Source organism: Sinocyclocheilus grahami, unplaced genomic scaffold (assembly GCF_001515645.1).
Source record: "Sinocyclocheilus grahami isolate Dianchi unplaced genomic scaffold, SAMN03320097.WGS_v1.1 scaffold78.1, whole genome shotgun sequence".
Taxonomy (NCBI): Eukaryota; Metazoa; Chordata; class Actinopteri; order Cypriniformes; family Cyprinidae; genus Sinocyclocheilus; species Sinocyclocheilus grahami.
In genome coordinates, this window is record NW_015505257.1 from 42875 (window position 1) to 66511 (window position 23637).

Sequence of the window (23637 nt, forward strand, 5' to 3'; positions counted from 1 at the left end):
AATGTATTATTAGCGTTGTTGTTAATAATCTTACTAAATCAGTCAACTGCATAAAGCTAGTCATGTGATGCCAACATGGCGGCATCCTTGAGGGCGCAACCCGCTCCATGTAAATTAAAACTACAGAAAACAATCTGTCTGGAGACTTCATAACCTGAAAATGTATAGAATAATAATAATAATAACATTGTGTCTGTTTAAAACGTTCTAATTAACCTAATTACTGTGTGCACCTTTACAACAGGTGTCAGAACGCCCGCGGGAGCCTCTTTAAAAGTGTAATAGCCTTATTTCTCAACTTCACAATCACAATAAACACCATCAATCATGCTTGGAGTCATAAATCCACGTGACCTTCAAAATCTGAATTGGCGGTTTCACTTTAAGAAGCATGTAAACAAAGGCTCTTCTCGGCGTTGGTTTCGGCGGCGGCTGTCTGGCGTAACGGGATATTCACGAAGCCCCGAGCGAACATCTGGCTTCTTCACTGCGTGCGTCAGTTGCGTAAATGTCCCCGTGATCGTGAACAGACGCGCGCATGCTCATTGTCGGGGGGAGCGAGAGAGGAGCATGAATGGAGCAAAATGGCGGATCATGTGCAGGTAAGTAAATGATTTTGTTTTGTTATTATTAAATTAATGAAATATGATCCACTGCAGTCTAGTGATAGATTCCGTGGCTTGTTTCGGCGATGCGCATGTGTTTGTTTGAAATGCATGCGTTGCGCGGCTGGAGAGGTCGACTCGCATGCTTTATTGGATGCGATTATCAAGTGTTGACTTGTGGCCTGTCATCATGTTGATCTTAACTCTGTGATCCAGGCTATCACACAACTCTGCGGCACCGGCGAAAGTTGTTTTGAAGCTAAATGTAAGGTATTTTATATTAAGCAGCAGAGACCGGTAGATCCCGAGAAATCGTTTATAATAAATTGCATGTAACTCTAAAGCGACAGTGGTGTTTTACATTGTAAACAAGGCATCATCCCGCATCCAACCGCTTGCCATGCAATGAATGCACTGGCCTTAAGCGATAGTAACCCGAGCTCAGCGAGGCTTTTTCCAAGAGGAAAGCCTCTCGGTGAGCCCAAACGCGTATTTGCACGCGGTTATCTGTCATTGTGTAATTGCTGGACGCAAATGTGTCCGGTTTGCTGAGCTCTCTCGCGGTTAGCCTGTAGCTCGCGTGCTAACTCGTGAGATTCTCCCGCGCGCCGCCTCGTCAAACCAAAAGCCCGACCAGAAACCAGTTTTTCCTCAAAGTTATAAAAACGCTATTCACATTAACATTTCCTGCGAATGTTGAATAGGTAATAGAGTTAAAAAAAAATTATATATATATTACTAATAATTGTATCACCTGTAATAGTGGGAGAGTTAAATAACTGGATGAAGTGAAGGCAGCGAACCAGCGGTGTCTTTTGTCAGCACTTTTCACCGTTTTGTAATGTATGCCATATTTAATGTTTTATTTTCTTTATGGATGTTTATTAGTCGAAATTGTTACATTTACTATTTATTTCGTTTCACTGGTATTTAATAAATCTGTCCTGATAATGACAACTGAGGGGTTAATAAGGTGGCAACCAAAGTCGTCTCGGGTGTAATTGACAGGTAAAGTCCGCTCAGAAGTTAAAATAAATTATTTTTCTTCTCCTCATTCTCTCTTGACAGACTCAATATGGCTGGTTCCTGAAAACCTCTCTAGCTAAACCGTGTTTTTGGACGTGACTGGAGCGTTAAACTCTAAGTTACAGTGTTTTCAGACACCGCCGCTGCTTGTCATCTGTCAGCTTGTAAAAAGCTGCTAATCACAAAAGACAAGGCAGGTCATATTTGAGGGCAAAGGTTAAGGAGGTCTCGAGGTTAAACACAGTGTTGAATAACTGTATATTTCCATGAATTTGAATAAGGTGGGGGACGATGCTTTTGTTAACCTGACTCTCATGTGCACAGGCAACAGTAAACATGAGCTTTCCAGTGTTGTTGTCACGCGTCCTGTTACTCTGTAGGTGGTGAAGAAGCCATTGCATTTGCAGTAATAGATTATTAATTACCACTGGAGCAGCTCTGTGTCTTAAAGTCCGTTTGAGTGTTGCAGATCACATCTTTGTGATGTAACACGCTTGTTTTAGACCTAAACCAATCAAATAATGCTTCAATATATGTGTGTTTACATAATTATCACAGAGCATGTTGTGAGGGCAGTAGGTTGTTATGACTCCGCAGTATTTCTTACTTGTTTAGCAGCTTTAAACTTTTTGTTTATTGTAAAATTGTAATTCAGAAGTGTTTAAGTACACTTAAACATTTAATGCAGAATGCTTAAAGCATGTTAATAGTTGTTATTAAAATGTTATAGGTAGGTACGAACAGTTTGATGGTGGTTATTGAAGTTAGTTTTAGTAAAAACCAATACATGTGTTTTCATTTTGGGTTTTTCAACTTAGAGGTGTCTTATCTTTTCTGTGCAGTTGCTTGCAAATACAGCTTGCATTTTATCTTGTATGTTTAGGGGTACTCCCTGTTCTTTTATGGTCACTTGATTCAGTTATCAGAAGGTTGCATCAAGCATATACATACATGGACATGAAAAACCAGCTTAAAGTTGTGGAATGCACAAGAAAAGTGTGCATTTTAAAACTGTTCGAGTATTAAACTGTTTATTTAACAAGGGATTTAAAGGAACACTCCACTATTGTTGAAAATAGGCTCATTTTCCAACTCCCCTAAGAGTTAAACAGTTGAGTTTTACCGTTTTCGAATCCATTCAGCCGATCTCCGGGTCTGGCGGTAGCACTTTTAGCTGTAGCTTAGCATAGATCATTGAATCTGATTAGACCGTTAGCATCTCGCTCAAAAATGACCAAAGATTTTCTAGATTTTTCCTATTTAAAACTTGACTCTTCTGTAGTTACATCGTGGACTAAAACCGACAGAAAATGAAAAGTTGCGGTTTTCTAGGCCGATATGGCTAGGAACTATACTCTCATTCCGGCGTAATAATCAAGGAACTTTGCTGCAGTACTATGAGTGCCTGAAAATAGTCCCCAGCACGCTCCCTGTGCAAGCAGGTGGTCACGTTGGTTATGTTGACGGAAGTTAGTTTATTTTCAGGCGCTGCGTAACAGGCGCACGCCGGATGTAACTACAGAAGAGTCAAGTTTTAAGTAGGAAAAATATAGAAACTTTTTGGCCATTTTTGAGCGAGATGCTCACGGTCTAATCAGAATCAATGATCTATGCTAAGCTACAGCTAAAAGTGCTACGCCAGACCCGGAGATCGGCTGAATGGATTCGAAAACGGTAAAGCTCACCTGTTTAACTCAGGGGTGCCCAAACTCGGTCCTGGAGGGCCGGTGTCAAGAAGAGTTTAGCTCCAACCTCAATTAAACACACCTGAACCAGCTAATCAAGTTCTTAATAGGCATCCTAAAAACTTGAAGGCAGGTGTGTTGAGGCAAGTTGGAGCTAAACTCTGCAGGACACCGGCCCTCCAGGACCGAGTTTGGGCACCCCTGGTTTAACTCTTAGGGGAGTTGGAAAATGAGCCTATTTTCAAAAATAGTAGAGTGTTCCTTTAACATTTGAGTGCAAAAAAATATATATATTTGAAATAGCTCTATAGGCTACTGAGTTCATTTGTTGTAGCTGCTGTTTTTCTGCTGATGCTGATTTTGTATAGTTATGCTCCACAGGGAACAAAGAACTGTTTAGAGGCTTGTTGCTGCATAACACGGGTTAGCTCTTTCATTGCTCCTCTATGTATTACCAAAGTGTATCGCTGACTTTTTTTCTCCAGTCACCATATAGTCTTTCATGCATTCATGAACCAGATACTACCTTTGTGACCTAGAACAATAACTTGTGGATGTGATGTCTGTGCATTAATTTGCTCAATGGAACATTAGTGTCTAGTTTTTCATAAACCTGATGTTTGATGTTGTGATTGTACAAGAAGATACTGAAGCTCTCTATCTTAAGATTATAAGACTTGAGGTACAACTTTAGCTTGGACATGAATGATATTTCATATTGCATAGTTTGTTGAGGATAGGGTTGCAAAAAGGTGGAAAATTTCCAGTAAATTTCAGAAACATTCCAGAAATTTTGGAAACTTTCCTGGATTTTTTGGAATATTTCAGGGATTTCTGGAAATTATCCGCGCTTTTGCAACCCTAGTTGAGGAGTTGCGCTATTACAGTTTTAAGCAATTGGAACAATTTAATTACTCTAAAAACTGTCATGTGGTGTAACCTAGTAAAAATTAATAACAGAATTCCCTAAAACCTTGAATGCATCTTTATCATTATTTTCAGAAAATATTTAAATTTTTAAATATGAATTTAAGGTAAAAGTATTTTTATACAAATATTCTTTCCATTTAAAATTAGAGGCAACCACTGCATTTTAATCATGATCCAAACAAAGATGGTGCATACATGCAACATGAGCAGTTTTTAATCTAAATTACATTGTATAGTTTCGAAATTTGAAGCAAAAACAGAATGGTTTAATTTATTTATTTTTAAATTAAGCATCGATCTTCCATAGTAACATACATTTAAATTAGAGGTCGACCGATGTATCGGTTTTGCCGATTAATCGGCACCGATAGTTGATTGCTGGAACTATCGGTTATCGGCAAAAATCCATGCCGATAGTTTTCCGGGTTGCGTCCATTGCTGGAGCGGCTGAGAAGGGTCTGCTGTCATTACACTATGCAAGAGCGGCCTCTAGTGGTTGAAATCACTGACAACATGTGCTATTTGTTTAGACACGTGATACTGCACGCTGAACAGAGCGGGAAACTTCAGACGTGGATTTAAATGCAGCCGACAGAAAATCCTGCCGCGCCATTCACATAGTTTTCCTTTAAATTACATTATATTGGTCCCGAATCGTTGATAATGTACCTAATGAATTGTGTATTGTGCATTTTCAGCAAAACGTGTGTCTTTCTGTGGTTCTAATAAAGTCTGTGTGCTTCATTTATAGAGCTATAATATAGGTCGCACTTTCACTTTCCGTTTGCTCCGTTTTTTTAAACACCGAACTTCAAACTCATCCATGTCAAATTGTTCATTCTTGAAGTAAACTTGTGTCCGTTTGGTGATTTAAATAAACTGTTTTAGACCGCTGCTCGAGCTGAACGCGACGCGTCCGCAGTGTGTGGGATACCGGCGAGTTCTCCAAGACTCAGCTCTGCGCTTTTATTTTGATTAGATAATCAAGTGTTCAAGAGTAGATGCAGTTAAAGTGTGAGAGTATACAAACAATATCCATATGTATATAATTTTAATGCTATAGCCTTTGTGTATATATTTAAAGATGTGCATCTTTAAGCATGACAGTTTAAATGAAATGGTAACACTTTAAAATAAGAGTCCATTTGTAGCATTAAGATTAATGAAAGCTGTGTAAGTATTTTTCCTTGTTAGAGTGCGTAATTTCAACATTTACTATTACTATTATTATTTTTACTACTAGTATGGTTCAGTACTGTTTTTGTTAATAAAGCACTATTTTAGTTTTTGTTCAGTATCAATTTTAAAACTATCGGTTAATTAATCGGTATCGGCCAGTGTGGTCCAACCTAGCTATTGGTATCGGCAAAATCCACTATCGGTCAACCTCTAATTGAAATCATGATAAACACAGTTAAAACCACACAAATAGCACCTCAATACCATGGTAAAAATATAACTACATAGTTTTTAGGTAGCCTATTTGTATGAAATACAAGTACAAAAAGTACAAATTACTCATTTAATAAAATTCAGTGTGTGAATATACCAAATTTCTGCAACAATACCATGGTGCAGTGAGTGTTGCTACAGTAAATCTATGGTAAATGATGGCGATTTGTAGATTGAAAAGCCTTCTGACTGTCTTGTTGCACACGGTGTTTCTCCTGTTTGGCTTTAAACTAGTTTAAATCACGGAAGTCATTTGTGTTCATCGCTGAATTCAAGCGCTTCACACTGGATCTCACAGCGCTGATTAATGCTCGCGTGACTGAGTAAACGCATCTGCTCTAGTGAGCTCGCGCTGCAGTTTGAACTTTGATCCGAGTGGATAAACGGTCCATGTGGCGCAATTCAAATGAGTTGCGCTGTTTCGTTCCGCTTTTGGCGCATAAACATTATATCGAACATTTATCAAACTCTTCATATCGTTTTATCGAGAAATTATATCGCGATAATTATCGTTATCAAATTATCGCCCAGCCCTAGTTGTATTCAAGTTGTTGCATGCATGAATTTCATTTTTTATGTATTTTTGATGTAAAAAATTGATGTGGATAAATGAATGTCATTGACCACTTGAATACTAACACATTTCTGCAAGTAGACTTTGTAGGACTTAGTTTATAAAAATAGTTTAGATGAGTAAATAGTTTAGACATAGGAGTTTTATTGATTCTCTCAAATATCCTCTGAATGTTTTTTGCTTACACTAAACTCATGTGGGTCTCTTTTTCAGAGCCTAGCCCAGCTAGAGATCCTGTGCAAGCAACTATATGAGACCACAGACACCACCACACGTCTACAGGCCGAGAAAGCTCTGGTGGAGTTCACCAACAGTCCCGACTGCCTGAGTAAATGCCAGTTGTTGCTGGAAAGCGGAAGTGTAAGAATTAAACGTTTTGAAAACTGAAGAACAGGACATCTGAATTTATCTGACAACAGTTTTCTCAAAAATCCTAGTCCATTAGTTTGAGTTAAGCAACTATTTAACTTGACACTGTATTTGTAAAATCTTTACAGTCCTCGTACTCGCAGTTGTTGGCTGCAACATGTCTCTCCAAGTTGGTGTCTCGTACAAGCAATCCACTTCCCCTGGAGCAGCGCATTGACATTCGTAAGTTTATCAGATCAGCCATGAGATATAGAACCCAAAAACCATGAAAAGACAACATTTTGAAATAAATGTCACATTGGTTCCTCAGGAAATTATGTTCTCAATTATCTGGCGACCCGGCCAAAGCTTGCTGCCTTTGTGACACAAGCCTTGATCCAGCTCTATGCCAGAATCACCAAGCTTGGCTGGTTTGACTGCCAAAAGGAAGATTACGTCTTCAGGAATGTCATTGTCGATGTGACAAGATTCCTGCAGGTATGATAAATTTTATAGTATTATTAGAAAAGATCATATTCTTCAGAGTTATACTACTTGGAAATATTTTCTTGTTTTTTGTTATCACATCTTTAAGACAAGTAGGGACGCACAAATGTTTTTGGTAGAAAATTATATTTTTGATGTTCACCTGAATAAAAAACAATAATCGGTAGCACTTAGCATGCATGCATTTACCTTGCATTTAATGCAACACTTTACATAAGACTGGTTTTATAAACCGTTTACACAATGTATTGCTCCTGTTTCATGAATAAGGACAAATGTCCTGACAAAGTTCAAGGTGATTTTGATAATCGCATCAAAAATATCAAACAAGATATTGCCCACATTAGGGGCAGTCGTGATTCGGGCTTGTAACCCAGAAGTCTCAGTATCTGTAGGTGGGGGGTGTGAATGACCAGAGCTCTGTTCCACTCTCAATACCACGACTGAGGTGAGACCCTTGAGCAAGCCACCGAACACCCAACTGCTGTGTGTGTGTGCACTTGGAAGGGTTAAATGCAGAGAGTATGGGACACCATATTTGGCTACACATCATGTCAGTTTCATATATCTCGAACAAGACTTGTATTTTGAAGACCATCATCAATTGCTGTTTCCATGTGAAAAATCCAAATGAACGTGGATAATTTTTTATGGATATGATTTCTCACCTCATCAAAATCTATTACAGTTGAAGTTAGGTTATTTTGTAACATTTTAGATTAGGGAACACTATAAACTAGTTGCTTCTAAGCATGCATATTGGCTGTTTATTAGTACTTTTAAAGCACATATTACTGCCTTATTCTACATGACCATATTTTAGATTTTGTTTGATATTTTTGATGCGATTATCAAAATCATGTTTTACTTTCTGAAAACATTTGCCCTCATTTATCATGAAACGAGCAATACATTTGTCTCAATGGTTTATAAAACCATTCTTATATAAGTGTTGTTTTAAATTCGAGGTATATGCATCCATTTCCATAGAAATTATTTATGAGCAAATTACACAAATTCAATACACAAAAACTCCTGTTTTACGAATGAGGACCTTTAAACATAACTGCACAACAACTAGATAATTATTATATAATTGTAATTACGTCTATAGAAGTATTTTGTGGTGAAAATTCAAACAGTTGCAGCTGGCATTTGTTTTCTCTTTAGCGTTTCATTTTTGGTCAAAAATTTTCGTTACAGTACATCACTAAAGCTGATTTGTCTCGTGTAAAGTGTTTGTTACTCACACTTTCATACTCGGCATGATGGCATAAATTATGACTTTGCATGTTTAAAGGCAAAAGCTAAAATTGGTTTATATTAAATTTGAGTAATGTTCCAGAATTTATGAAGTTGTTTGTATTTTTTACTTATTTATTTGTTTTGATTCTTTCAGGATAGTGTTGAACACTGCATCATAGGAGTCACAATTCTTTCCCAGTTAACCAATGAGATTAACCAAGTAAGTTTCTACGCTCACAGTATTTCTTAATTTGGTCTTTCCTCAGTGCTTGGAAATTATTTGCTGTTTGTTTGGGATCAATAACTGAAAGTCACATTAAAGATAAATGACTGATTCCTTGAATCATCTTTCGATTCTCCAGGCAGACTCAACACATCCACTTACAAAACATAGAAAGATTGCTTCATCATTTCGAGATTCCTCTTTGTTTGACATCTTCACCCTCTCCTGCAACCTCCTCAAGCAGGTAAGGCTAATGCTTCAGAGACTGCACAAAAGAACTGTCTGTCTGTATATTCTTCTTCACAACCGCTAAACCAGTCTGCTTGGGATTTATGTCAAGGACTCAGTGGATTGTTCTGTATGTCTGCAGGCATCTGGGAAGAACTTGAATCTAAATGATGAGAGCCAGCATGGGCTACTCATGCAGCTACTCAAACTGGCCCACAATTGCCTCAACTTTGATTTTATTGGTACATCCACTGATGAATCCTCAGATGATCTGTGCACCGTCCAGATCCCCACCAGCTGGAGATCAGGTGATCTGACATTTTTTGGCAAACAATGAACGTATGGTGCAACTTGAATTTTAAATTGAGTATGTTTAACCTTCTTAAGAATTGCTTATATAGTCAAGATTTCTTGAAACACAATTTTATTATTTTTTTTCTGATTTGCTGTTGTGACTTAAGACTTTTTTTTAAGAACATTAAAGACATGTATAATGTTACAAAAGGTTTTGAACTTTCTTTGTGAAAAGAAAAAACATAAAATATTATTATGGTTTCCACAAAAAATATTGAACCACACAACATTGATAACAATAATAAATGTTTCTTAAGCAGCAAATCAGTATATTATAATGATTTCTGAAGAATCATGTGACACTGAAGACTGGAGTAATGATACTGAAAATGTAGCTTAATTAAAATAGAAAACAGTTAAATTCTAAAAGATATTTCCCAATATTACTGGTTTGACTATTTTTGATAAAATAAATGCTGCCTTGGTGAGCATGAGAGACTTCTTTTAAAAAGTCCTTTTGAGCAGTAACGGGGTATTCGTGTTGAATTCATGCATAAGTTTGATTTTTCTCTCTTCTGCAGCCTTTTTGGATTCCTCAACCTTGCAGCTGTTTTTTGATTTGTATCATTCCATCCCTCCCTCGCTGTCTCCCTTGGTGAGTATCAGATAAACAGCATGACATGCATGTGAAGATAAACAAGCCTTTGCCTCGTAGATAATGTGAAAGGTGACCTATTATGCCCCTTTTTACAAGATGTAAAATAAGTCTCTGATGTCCCCAGAGTGTGTATGTGAAGTTTTACCTCAAAATACTCCACAGATAATTTTTTATAGCTTGTTAAAATTGCCACTTTTAGGGTATGAGCCAAAACATGCCATTTTTGTGTTTGTCCCTTTAAATGCAAATGAGCTTGTGCTCCCGCCTCCCTTTTCAGAAGCGGCTGGAGCTTCAAGATCTCATGCTCGGCTAAAACAGGACAATTTCACGCAATCTGATTGTACTGTGCAGTAAATGCGCGTTTATGAATTACACAGACGGGAGCACAGCGCGATTAAAAATAACGACATAGCTGGTCTCATGGTGCCTCTGCTTGCTATCACAAACGTTATAAGTCCTGCTTGTGATTATGAGCTTGAAAAATTCAAGTGGTCGACTTCAGATTGCTTTCATATGCAATTTTTAACTACCACATTCCTATTTACGATCATGCTGGTAGCATGTGAAGGCAGCATCAGTGAAAACAGGCAGAGACAATGGTAGCTTTAGCAACATCTTCTGAAAGAGCTTTAGCAAAGCTCTTTCAGAAAGGCAATTTGGAAAACAAAATATGACACGTGATGCTTGCTTTGTCTGGAGCCGTCATTCGCGCACGAAGCGTTGGTATTGCTCCCTCTTTCAGAAGCAACCTTTGCACAACTCCAGCGCTGAACTGACCCTCGTTGTGAGGCAGTCCGGTGTAAAATGATTAGCACAAACATATAGGACTTTTCTGTTTTTTGTTTTTATTTCCGGGACATTTACTTAGAAAATTTAAATTGAACCACCATGTCCTCAGCGGTCTATGGAGACTCCTGTGTTCGTTGGTGTATCCCAACACACAACACTTGGAATGCCTCTTTGGCACTGACATTGTATCTCCAGCAGCTACAGCACTAAAACAGTAATAGCGGACTGCTGCTTCTCACTCATGGCGGGGTTTATGCTAATAGCGTCACAAATGGGTGGGACTTTTCCCCTGCGATGACGTGTACATAGGGAGAAAGCTGGAACCGCTCGTTTAAAGAGACTGTTTATGATTTATTGGGATTATAAAAAAAATGAGTGGGTGGATTTTTACCATTATAGGCTGGTTGTTTTCACACACTGCAGCCACACACCTGTGTTCAAACACCTTATAAAGTGATTTTTGCATAATAGGTCACCTTTATGACTCTTCCAATAATAATGTGAACTGTTTAGTATTAAATATGCTGTTTGTCTTTCAGGTTTTGTCTTGTCTAGTCCAAATAGCATCTGTCCGGAGGTCTTTATTCAACAACGCAGAGAGAGCAAAGTTCCTCTCCCATTTAGTAGATGGTGTGAAGAGAATATTGGAGAACCCTCAAGTATGCTGTCTGTCCTGATATTATTTATGCGAATAATACTGTCATTATAGTGTTTAGATAATACTTATTTAAAAAAAGGTGAATAATGCTGTATATTAAATATGTAGCCTGAAAATAGCTGCTTTAAAATTTTAAATCTATTTGCAGGTATTATGTGGTTAATATGGCAATGCTTATGTTGTTGTTGTTGTTGTTTTTTTTTTTTGCAGAGTTTGTCAGACCCAAACAACTACCATGAGTTCTGCCGACTGCTGGCTCGACTCAAGAGTAACTATCAGCTGGGAGAGCTGGTTAAAGTAGAAAACTACCCCGAGGTCATTAGACTGATTGCTAACTTCACCGTAACTAGTCTGCAGGTGAGTGAATGGCTTTGCGTGCTAAACATAAAGCTATTATGTGATTTCTACAGAAGTTGAACCAACTTGACTGTAATTTTTTGTTAATTTGCTGAAGAAATTAAGGGAATATGAAAAATTGGCATTTCAAAGACTGATAACTTTAGTGTGTCCCAGCACTGGGAGTTTGCCCCCAACAGTGTGCACTACCTGCTGAGCCTGTGGCAGCGGTTGGCAGCATCTGTCCCTTATGTAAAAGCCACAGAGCCCCACATGCTGGAGACCTACACCCCTGAGGTGACCAAGGCCTACATCACGTCCCGCCTAGAGTCCGTGCACATCATTCTGAGGTAGAGTGAGCACTGCTTGAACTCACGGTTAGGTCCGATGTGCAGGAATGCCATAAATGTGTGAATATACAATATCCATTCTATGCAGGGATGGTCTTGAAGACCCCTTGGATGATGCTGGCTTGGTGCAACAGCAGCTAGACCAGCTGTCTACTATCGGCCGGTGCGAATATGAGAAGACCTGCGCCCTGCTTGTCCAGCTCTTCGATCAGTCGGCCCAGTCGTACCAGGAGCTGCTGCAGTCCACCAACTCCAGCACAATGGACATAGCAGTGCAGGAGGGTGAGCTTGAAACAAAACCTAATATACAAATCAATATATTGCATCATAACTTAACATAACAATGCTTATGTTACGTATGTGTTGTCCAGGTCGTTTGACGTGGCTAGTGTACATCATTGGCGCAGTCATTGGAGGAAGAGTATCCTTCGCCAGCACAGATGAGCAGGATGCCATGGATGGGGAGCTTGTGTGTCGGTGAGGAATCGGCACTAAAGGCCTGTTCACACCAAGATGAAGTGAAAATTCAGTCATACGATTTGTCTATTCTGACCGAAATCAGGGGTTTTCAACCTTTTAGGACATGCACCCCCCAAGTTGGTCTAATTTCGCTTCACTTTCATCCCCCAACATCTAACAATGGTTTACATTCACTTAAAACAACCGTCTGTGCTTACAAGGATACTTGTCAAGACAGCCATTGGTATTCATTCACCAGATGCCATGGATGGGGAGCTTGTGTGTCGGTGAGGAATCGGCACTAAAGGCCTGTTCACACCAAGATGAAATGAAAATTCAGTCATACGATTTGTCTATTCTGACCGAAATCAGGGGTTTTCAACCTTTTAGGACATGCACCCCCCAAGTTGGTCTAATTTCGCTTCACTTTCATCCCCCAACATCTAACAATGGTTTACATTCACTTAAAACAACCGTCTGTGCTTACAAGGATACTTGTCAAGACAGCCATTGGTATTCATTCACCAGCTGTCTGAGAAGGCTATCTGTTTGTGCACTTCAGGTGTGTGAGCGGTGCGCATACAAATGCTTTATCACAGCGCGTGCGTACCGCACTGAGATGTATTGGGCTTAAAGGACTTGGCAACACTGAGCGTGACTGATACTCGCGCCAACTCTGCTGTAACTGTCGACTAGCAGTGGGAGTCAGATTGCACCCTAGTGGATGGCTAAAGATTTGTTAACTCATATTCATAAATTCTCAAGGGAACGTCTCTGAATTAACTGATGGGGCGCGCCCCACAAGTTGAAAACCCCTGGGCTAAATTAATATGCAAAATTATTCTTTGACAGTATGTAGTGCTTACAAAAAAGCAGAAATACCCTGGGACACAAAGCACTGCACAGCGTTTTGTTTCTGACACCCTCTTGTCACAAGAATGAAGTCAGTCAAACAGTATTTTCATATTTTCAAAAACCCATTGAGATATTTGTTCACTATGATGTCTATCAAACAGCACCAAACACAAGAGTACAGAGAAATGGCGCTTTTCCACTGCGTGGTACGGCTCGGCGGGATTATTCACATGTCGTTAGTTGCGCCGCCTATACTGCCGTGACTCCTGAAAAACTTTTTCATTCCGCGTCACCTCATCAAGCTCTCGCTGGATCCGCTCCTCTGCTATCAACGAGAGGACCGTCTGTACTTCCTCAACAGACAACGAAACAGCCACTTTTTGGTTGTTAAAAAAGGTGCGCTCGTTCAAAACAGTTGCGTTCGATCCTTTTGTGCTGATTTAAATCTAGCGGTTCTGTTGTGTTTGTGGCGCAAGTTCAGTGACGCAGGTAGTGACGATTCTCTGCGGCCAATCAGTGATCAGCAGAGTTTACACGTCACGTTTTGGTAATGGTGCGGTTCACTTGGAACCTCAACCGAGGTGGTACTAAAAAAAGTACCAGGTACTGTACCCAATGGAAAACCCCCCCAAAAGCGAACCGTACCGTGCTGTACCATGCAGTGGAAAATCGCCAAAAGAGAGTCGGTTCCAGATTTTTTCTCTACTCCCAAAATTGTCTTTCATGAGTGCTACCAAGATGTAGTTTTACGTAACAGCAGAGCCTCTGGATATGTGACCAAATGTCTTATTGGTTGACTGTTTTTTGTTCTCAGTGTAGTTGAAAAAGATTAGAACACCTGCCTGTTTATTTATATATTTACATTTACATTTAGTCATTTAGCAGACACTTTTATCCAAAGCGACTTACAAATGAGGACAATGGAAGCAATCAAAATCAACAAAAGAGCAATGATATACAAGTGCTATAACAAGTCTCAGTTAGCTTAACACAGTACACGTAGCAAGGGTTTTTAAAATAATATAATAAATAATAAGAAAACATAGAATAGAGCAAGCTAGTGTTAGAGGTCCTTTTTGCTTTTGTATATATAGTATAAAGTAATAAAACATTTTAAGAAGTTAATTTTTAAAAGCAAATTTAACACTGTTAAAAATGATATTTAGCAAATCTAAAAATATAACAACATTTATGGGGGGTTTTTTCTTTTTTTTCTAGTAGTAAAAAAAATCATAAGATCATGGGTTCTTGCTTCTCATTGTTTATTTCTTTACTTCATAGACTTTTTATTTTGTCATTTTCAGAGTTTTGCAGTTAATGAACCTCACAGACTCACGACTGGCTCAAGCAGGAAATGAGAAGCTTGAGTTAGCCATGCTCAGTTTCTTTGAGCAGTTTCGCAAAATCTACATCGGTGACCAGGTGCAAAAATCATCAAAGGTAATTGTAGTTATGTTGTAATTTGTCTGTCTGTGTGAGCGTGAACTTCAAGCTGTGGTTTTAGACAGCAAATCTAAAACAAAAAAAATCAGCTAGCAGTAAATGAATTATTGATCTCTCGTAACATTCACAGGGTTTTGCCTATGAAAGCTCAGAATGGATGAAATTTGTGAATGTGTTGTGTCTGGGCTTTGAAAAGAGACAGTCGATTCAGCATGCTTAGTGGACTTGTAGGTTTGGGGGGTGGGGGGGGGGTTGTCTGTTTTGTTTTTGTTTGTTTTTTTTAATGTTGAAGATGAAAGTGTTCTGAAAACTGTAGTTTTCTCTCCTGTTGCTCAGATTCTCAGAACAGAGAAGATAAGTGCACATAGAAAGACTAGCTATTCCTCTAAACCTGTATTTAGTTCTGCTTTAACCTGTTGTCCTTTACCTTGGAATTTAACACCTTTAAAATTTCTTCTCCTTTTCAAAAGTGTACGATTCGTGCAAAACCTATTACAAAGTCTGATTGTTTCTTGATAATTGGATGTATTAGATTTAATGGGGATTTTTCCCAAATGGCACACTTAATTTGGACCATAGGGATATAGATTTCAGAGTGTACTGTTACCCAGCAGCCCATGCAGCAAAGTGTGGACTCAGAGGAATGTTGCCATTTGGGACTGGACCATAATCAGAACTCAACAATAAGGATTTTTTGCTTCCAAGATTTTGTATTTTAGCAATGTATTTTTATTTGTATTAGAAAAATATTTATGTCAGTGCCGATAGCCTCGTGGTTAGTGTGCCAACATATACAGTGCAATTGAGCTCACGACAACTCAAGTTCGATTCCCGTCTCGAGGTCCTATAACGATCCCGCTCCCTTCTCTCTACCCAATGCTTTCCTGTCATCTCTCGACTGTCCTGTCTGAATAATAAAGGAATAAAAAGTCCATAAATATTATTTAAAAATATATATATATATAAATATATATATGTATATATATGTATATTCTGAATTTGTCAATAAATTTTACATTTAAGTTTTTAATTTGGAAATTAAATTGACCTGCTTTTTCCCTCTTTTCTGGCCAAATCTATATTTTTTTTATGGATTTGTGAGAACCCCCTGTGAATTGTCATATTTGCTTGCTTCTTGAGGCCTTATCTCCCAACCTGTTTTGTTTTTAGTAGCTTAACATACTAAATGCTACATTTATAAAATAGACTGTTCAAGCTACAATGCAAAGCACCAGTTTAGGATGAATACAAGATGACAGGAAATAATATACTTTTTGTTTGATCCCTAGTTATATCGAAGACTATCAGAGGTTCTTGGCTTGAATGATGAGACCATGGTACTCAGTGTTTTCATTGGGAAAATGTGAGTATATATTAGGTGGTGGGTATAATTATCATAAAACCTAGTTTTGCCAAAAAGAACAATTAAAAAAAAAAGCAATGTTTTTAATGTAGAGTTTTGTTTTAATGCAGAATCACCAACTTGAAGTACTGGGGACAGTGTGAACCAATCACATCTAAGACACTACAGCTCCTCAATGACCTTTCAATTGGATATCCTTACACACATGTTGCTGGTTAAAATGTAAAAAAAAATATTAGCATTGTTATTGAGGATGATGGACTGTTATTAATGTAAATGTATAAAATGGTCTGTGATGTTTTTGACAGTGAATATGTTCTCGTCTGTTTCCTTAACATTATTTCTCACATACAGCAGTGTTAGAAAACTTGTGAAACTCAGTGCTGTCCAGTTCATGCTAAACAACCATACAGTAAGTGACCAACCTGAGCCTTTTTTTTTTTTTTACACTGTTCTTTGTTTCTTGAGTTACTTTAACAAGCTGACGGTGTCTTGTTTTTCTTCTGTGTGACAGAGTGAGCACTTTTCTTTCCTGGGTGTGAACAATCAGGCCAACCTTAGTGACATGAGGTGTCGGACCACTTTCTACACAGCCTTGGGAAGACTTCTTATGGTAGATTTGGGTAAGGGTGTACCTATAGATATAGCATATAAGTATCTATAGATATAGCATATAAGTGTCATGTAAAATGACGTTCTGTGTCTTTGACAGGTGAGGATGAGGACCAGTTTGAACAGTTCATGCTTCCCCTCACTGCTGCATTTGAGGCCATTGCTCAGATGTTCAGCACCAACACCTTCAATGAACAAGAAGCAAAAGTGAGATGTTATATTGTTTATCATACAACCTCAGTGTGGCATGAAACATTTGTTTTCTTTATTTGTTGTGTATTTGTTATTTGTTTCTTTCAGAGGACTTTAGTAGGACTGGTGAGAGATCTGCGGGGAATTGCCTTTGCCTTTAATGCCAAGACCAGCTTTATGATGCTCTTTGATTGGATGTATCCTTTAATTTACATTTGTTTGTTTGTTTCTGTTTATTTTATTGGTGTAATTTATTTGTTTATTTTATTTGTTTGTTCCCTTTTTTTGTTTATTTGCATGTTTGTTTTCATTTGTTTATTCCATTCTTTGTGTAATTAGTTTTTTTTATTTTCTGTAATTTTTTTTTTTGATGCTCTTTGATTGGATGTATCCTTTAATTTACATTTGTTTGTTTGTTTCTGTTTATTTTATTGGTGTCATTTATTTGTTTATTTTATTTGTGTTTGTTTGTTCCCTTTTTTTGTTTATTTGCATGTTTGTTTTCATTTGTTTATTCCATTCTTTGTGTAATTAGTTTTTTTTATTTTCTGTAATTTTTTTTTCCCACTTAATTGTTTTTTTGTTTGTTCGCATGTTTATTTATTAATTTATTTTGTGTAATTACTTATTTATTTGTTCACATTTGTGTGTTTGTATGTATGTATGTATATTTATTTATTTAGATTTTATTATTTTCTTTTTATTTAAAAAATGCAAGAAAATAATAAGTAAATGATATAAAACTTATCTCTTAGGTCAATTCAGATTGAATGCCAATTTTAATGTGCTCCTTAACATATCTTAGTTACCCCTCTTACATGCCCATCTTACAGCGGGCGATAGAGCTCTGGTACCATGTACCTGCCTGCACCACACCAGTCCTCAAACTCATGGCTGAGCTTGTCCACAACAGGTACACCATGTTACATTTCACATGTGTCCTTTAGAGCTGAGTTTAAAGGTTATGTATGTTCTCTGGCTTATAGTGTGTGCTTTTCTTTTCTTTTCTTTTTTTTTTTACATGAAGGTCACAGAGATTACAGTTTGATGTGTCGTCACCGAATGGAATCCTGCTGTTCAGGGAGACCAGCAAGATGATTACAACATATGGTACAAACTCGCCTATAATAACCCAGTTTTCATGTTTCGGTGAACTGTTCCTCTGGTATGGTGCAGCTTTATTAAATATTAAAAAATTAAATTGAATTATCATCATAATAGTAATGTAATTTTTCCACTTAAAGGGAATCGGATTCTGACGCTGGGTGAGGTGCCAAAAGATCAGGTGTACGCGCTGAAACTGAAGGGAATCTCCATTTGTTTCTCCATGCTGAAAGCCGTATTAAGTGGCAACTATGTCAACTTCGGCGTCTTCCGTCTGTATGGCGATGACGCCTTGGACAATGCCCTGCAGACCTTTATTAAACTGCTCTTGTCCATCCCTCATAGTGACCTGCTGGTAAAAATCGTCAGCTGTCAGATTTAGGATTGTGTCCTTCAGCATTCATATTGGTTGATTTTTGGTTGGTTTGTTCTTGTTCTTGCAGGACTATCCAAAGCTTAGTCAGTCTTTCTACTCTCTTCTGGAGGTGCTAACCCAAGACCATATGAACTTCATCGCCAGCCTGGAGCCTCATGTGGTCATGTACATCCTGTCCTCCATATCAGAGGGGCTCACAGCACTTGGTAAGGACCTTCTCATCATGACAATGATTTTTGTGTGCATGTAGCTTCTTTTTTTTTTACACTATTTAATCTCACAAACCCTCCTGCAGTTCCATCATGGACTCCTAGGTGTTTGTGATCCTTTGAACCAGAACTCTGTTTCTGTTTGTCTCCTCACAGACACAATGGTATGCACTGGTTGCTGCTCAAGCTTGGACCACATAGTTACTTATCTATTCAAGCAGCTGTCACGCAGCACAAAGAAAAGAGCGGCGCCCATGGCCCAGGAGAGCGACCGCTTCCTTCACATAATGCAGCAGCACCCTGAGATGATCCAGCAGGTGAGCTGAGGCTTTGAAAGACCTTAGATTTAAAGATAAAACTAAATCATAAAATAAACACTTGTTTTTAATAATTTAGTGTTTCATCATATTTAAAGCATAAGAGGGACAAAATAGGTAATTTTGACAGCCATTTATGTTCGTTATAAAATATATTTTCCTTGTGTATATTTATCAAATACTTCTACATTTTGAAATGTATTGGAGATACTTAATCTGACAAGAGTTCTCACAATCTTATCCAGATGCTCTCCACAGTGTTGAATATCATCATTTTCGAAGATTGTAGGAATCAGTGGTCAATGTCAAGGCCACTGCTTGGCTTGATTCTACTCAATGAGAAGGTATGTGATAGATTTGTTATGTTTTAAGTCTCTTATGCTCACAAAGGCTGCATTTATTTGAATCAAAAATACTGTGAAATAGTAATATTGCGAAATCCTCTTAAAATTTTACACAATTTTTCTATTTGAATATAGTTTAAAATGTAATTGTGTGATGCAAAGCTGAATTTTCAGCATCATTACTCCAGTCTTCAGTGTCACATGGTCCTTCAGAAATCATTCTTATTTGCTGCATTGGGTTTGTAGTATTTTGCAGATTTGAGGAACAGCATTGTGAACAGCCAACCACCAGAAAAGCAGCAAGCCATGCACTTATGCTTTGAAAATCTCATGGAGGGCATAGAGCGAAACTTGCTGACCAAAAACAGAGACAGGTAATTTGATTTCCTCAGAATTTCAACTTGCTTTGCATTTAAGCCTTTTAGAAGTGGGTGTTCTGTTAAATGTATTCATTTCTGTAGAAAAGATTGATATAGCACATTTAATGGCATTTCTGTGTGTAAAATAGTGTTAATTTTGTCAGCTATTTTTAATTTAGTCTTAGTCCTGTGTCAAATGTAACTTTTTTAGTTTTTATCATATTTAGTCAACTTGTCCTGTTTTAGTTTTTGGCAAGTTTTAGTCTAGATTTAGTCAGTTTAAACTGACTTAATATTTTCATCTTACTGTATAATGGTTTTTCATGAGCTGAACTCAAAGATCTAAGACTTTTTCTATGTACACAAAAGGCCTATTTCTCTCAAATATTGTTCACAAATCTGTCTAAATCTGTGTTAGTGAGCACTTCTCCTTTGCCGAGATAATCCATCCACCTCACAGGTGTGGCATATCAAGATGCTGATTAGACAGCATGATTATTGCACAGGTGTGCCTTAGGCTGGCCACAATAAAAGGCCACTCTAAAATGTGCAGTTTTACTGTATTGGGGGGTCCGAAAACCAGTCAGTATCTGGTGTGACCACCATTTGCCTCACGCAGTGCAACACATCTCCTTCGCATAGAGCTGATCAGGTTGTTGATTGTGGCCTGTGGAATGTTGGTCCACTCCTCTTCAATGGCTGTGCGAAGTTGCTGGATAATGGCAGGAACTGGAACGCGCTGTCGTATACGCCGATCCAGAGCATCCCAAACATGCTCAATGGGTGACATGTCCAGTGAGTATGCTGGCCATGCAAGAACTGGGATGTTTTCAGCTTCCAGGAATTGTGTACAGATCCTTGCAACATGGGGCCGTGCATTATCATGTTGCAACATGAGGTGATGGCCGTGGATGAATGGCACAACAATGGGCCTCAGGGTCTCGTCATGGTATCTCTGTGCATTCTAAATGTCATCAATAAAATGCACCTGTGTTCGTTGTCTTGTGAGGTGGATGGATTATCTCGACAAAGGAGAAGTGCTCACTAACACAGATTTAGACAGATTTGTGAACAATATTTGAGAGAAATAGGCCTTTTGTGTACATAGAAAAAGTCTTAGATCTTTGAGTTCAGCTCATGACAAGTGGGGGGAAAAACAAAAGTGTTGCGTTTATAATTTTGTTCAGTGTGTGTGTGTATGTATGTATGTATATATATACACATTTTTAAAAAAAATTTTTTGCTCAATTTTAATTGCAATGATTGTTGTCATTTGGAAAATATATTTTTACATTTCATCAGAAGTTGCTCTTACACCAATAAGCACAAATCAATAGAATATCGACTCGTATGCATGCATTCTATGTTTTTTTTTTATTTGGGCTAGTTAAATTTCGGCCTACCAAAATCTGAAGAGTACCTGCCCGAAGGGCTACCAGGGATTTTGAATTTTGCGAGCCCTGCTATCACAAACAATACAGTCGAGATCCATGACAGAGCACAGACTGGCTGAATGACGCTTTCATTTAAGCAGAATACCTCAAATGGAGATCGCTGAACTCCAGCTTACTTCTACAGTACTATATGATGTGTTTTCAGATCACGCTGCCTCCGCAGACAGAGCGCGTATGAATGGTTGCCAGATTGCATAGAGCAAAAAGCCGGGCAGAGTAATGTATACGTTTAACAGAAAAGCTCTGATTGGGGGATTCGATCTCGATATCTGGCAACCGCAAACATGAACGCTCGCATAATAGAGGCTTGTACAGCAGTCTGAAATGTTTTGGCTCCAATTTTTTCAACAAAAATAAAAAGGTTTTGGTAAAGTTTTTGTTCTTTAACTACATTTTAGTCATCTTTTTTCGTCAACAATACTGCATGTTCATTTAGTCTCAGCTATAGTTTCATGACCTTATTATCGTCTCGATTAACACTAGTGTAATATATAGTATAGATTCTAACTTTTTTTTTTCTTTTTTTTTCGCAGGTTTACACAGAATCTTTCAGTATTTAGAAGAGAAGTCAATGACTCCATGAAGAATTCCACATACGGGGTAAACAGCAACGATATGATGAGCTGACATTCCATAGAGCACCAGGCCCTGCCCACGTGGCCCAGCCCCGGCCCGTACTCCCACCTGCCCCTGGCCCGGCTGCCGGGGGACCACCGCTGCGCAAGCCTGCACCTCCCGCTCCCCAGTCCCTAAAAATACCCCTAGAGGGCTGTAGTGAATGGAATCTGCTCAGTGTTTTATTGGATGGAACATACTCTTAGAATAATCTGTGTAGCAGTAATTTAATGCCTGGTGATGCAGTAAAAATGCCAATAATGATCAAATTTTAAAAAGTCAGCATTGGGATACATCAGAATGTTCTCAAGGGTGAGCTTTGAACTTGAGCCTCCGCACCCCATCAAAATAATGTTTTAAAAAGGAAAGCAGTCCAAAAAAATTGTATTCGGGTCTATTTTGGTTTTTAATTTTTATACTTTGTTGAAAATCCTGTTTCACTCAAACATATATAAAAAAAACCAGGTTGCAAATTCAATCCTAATTACAATACACACAGTACAGCAGCAGTTTTTCAGGGGAAAATATGTAGTTATTTATTACAAACAAAAGGTGCCAGACATTGCAGGAAAATCATAACTGAATAACCATCCAACTTTTGCAGACAAATGAGAAAAGCAACTTTTACATATGGGGGAAAAAAATAAGTAGGACATATTTAACTGTTTCTCTACTTTGTGTAGAAAGATCTCATCTACACCAAGAAATATTAAGCTGTTATGATTAACTCATCTTTTTTCTGTTGTTTGGCTTTTGAACTGGCTTTGTGGACAAAGTCATTATATCCTTCTCTGTTTCTCGCAATCTCAGTGGCGTAAAACTGGATCCTGGTCGCTGAAATTAAAACGGAGGGGAAAATCAGGCTTTTTTTCATTGATAAGTTCTTGATCTGTTTCTTGTGCACTTGTAAGATGTGTGTAAACTACTAAAAGGAGTGCAGGTGTGGCATGACATACCGAATATCGTGTTCACCTCCGTGTAGTCCTTCTGACAGTCTAGACATAATGATGTACCATAGTTGAAGTCGAGTGGGGGGGGGGGGGGTGTTGTGGAGGATTAATGTTCAAATGTAATAGTGGAATACTCCTGCTTAAAAGAGCCTGTGCCCTCTAAAATGGTTAGTCATGTGTTAAGCAGTTAAAATAATTCGAGTTATTAATGTAAAATAACAAAATATTCATAGAAAATGTAATGTAGCTGTCTAAATTGAGTTGGGGGGGGGCTATGACGTCACTTTGTAGGCCAATCGGCTGTTAGCATCGCAAATAGGCTTTTGGATTATAGTAAACAAAATTAACTGTGTTCAACCATAGTTCACGACACTTACACGTTTTGTCCATCGAGATAATCTTCACAAAATAATACAACTTTTATGAATTCCGAAGCCTAAATACCAGCGCCAGAACTAAAAAGCTCAACTTCAGAACTACACCGCAGTCGCTCTCCCAAGCTTCCGACAACCTTTTCCAACTTCTTTTTAGAAGCATGTTCAGTGAAAAGGATTTACTCTGTGCATGAATTTGAATCCAGGTTACATGAACCTTTTTCATATAAAAACTGGAATACATACAAAACTAGAACCAAATGAAACAAAATAATCGTAAGTAGTGAATAAATGAAATAATCATAACCAAAGCACATATGAAAGCATGCATTTATGTACATTTCGAAATGAGGTGCATTAAAAGCCAATAAATCCTTGATTATTATGAATATTTTAATTAAAAACGTGTCCCCACGTAGTATTCAATAAAATTCTAGGGCCTTTAATCTATTAAATAACAGCAGAGTGAGCAAGTTTTTGGATATGGTAAGATTACATTTATTTTAGTTAATTAATCTAAAATTAATTAACTAAAGAGGACGCCATTTGTAGGGACGTTCCAAACGAAAGTGAACAACTGAATCCCTTCACGAAGGGCCCTTCCAGAAGTCCATTAGTGAAGGGAACATTCGATGGTCACTTCACAGAAGTGATTTCCGTGTGTGATCACGTGATCTTCGGTTAGGTCTTCTTTAGGTCTTTA

The 23637-nt window shown here is 38.1% G+C and overlaps 1 protein-coding gene and 1 long non-coding RNA gene across 2 annotated transcripts; one reads left to right on the forward strand and one right to left on the reverse strand.

Moving 5' to 3' along the window:
- Positions 1-430: 430 nt before the first annotated feature.
- Positions 431-21751, forward strand: LOC107586117 (exportin-7). The gene is made up of 28 exons (XM_016273346.1): positions 431-602; positions 6486-6632; positions 6770-6863; positions 6952-7118; positions 8527-8592; positions 8735-8839; positions 8966-9131; positions 9699-9772; positions 11104-11223; positions 11433-11579; positions 11736-11908; positions 11997-12190; positions 12280-12385; positions 14527-14662; positions 15955-16028; positions 16139-16219; positions 16377-16440; positions 16543-16651; positions 16741-16847; positions 16941-17029; positions 17638-17745; positions 17860-17942; positions 18077-18291; positions 18380-18518; positions 18678-18838; positions 19084-19182; positions 19429-19556; positions 21529-21751. The coding sequence occupies exons 1-28, from the start codon at positions 585-587 to the stop codon at positions 21620-21622; spliced, it is 3264 nt and encodes a 1087-aa protein (XP_016128832.1). The 5' UTR covers positions 431-584; the 3' UTR covers positions 21623-21751.
- Positions 21752-22120: 369 nt separating this feature from the next.
- Positions 22121-22640, reverse strand: LOC107586119 (uncharacterized). The gene is made up of 2 exons (XR_001609321.1): positions 22567-22640; positions 22121-22444 (listed from the first exon to the last, which is right to left on the reverse strand). It is a non-coding gene; the product is annotated as an uncharacterized lncRNA (long non-coding RNA).
- Positions 22641-23637: the final 997 nt, after the last annotated feature.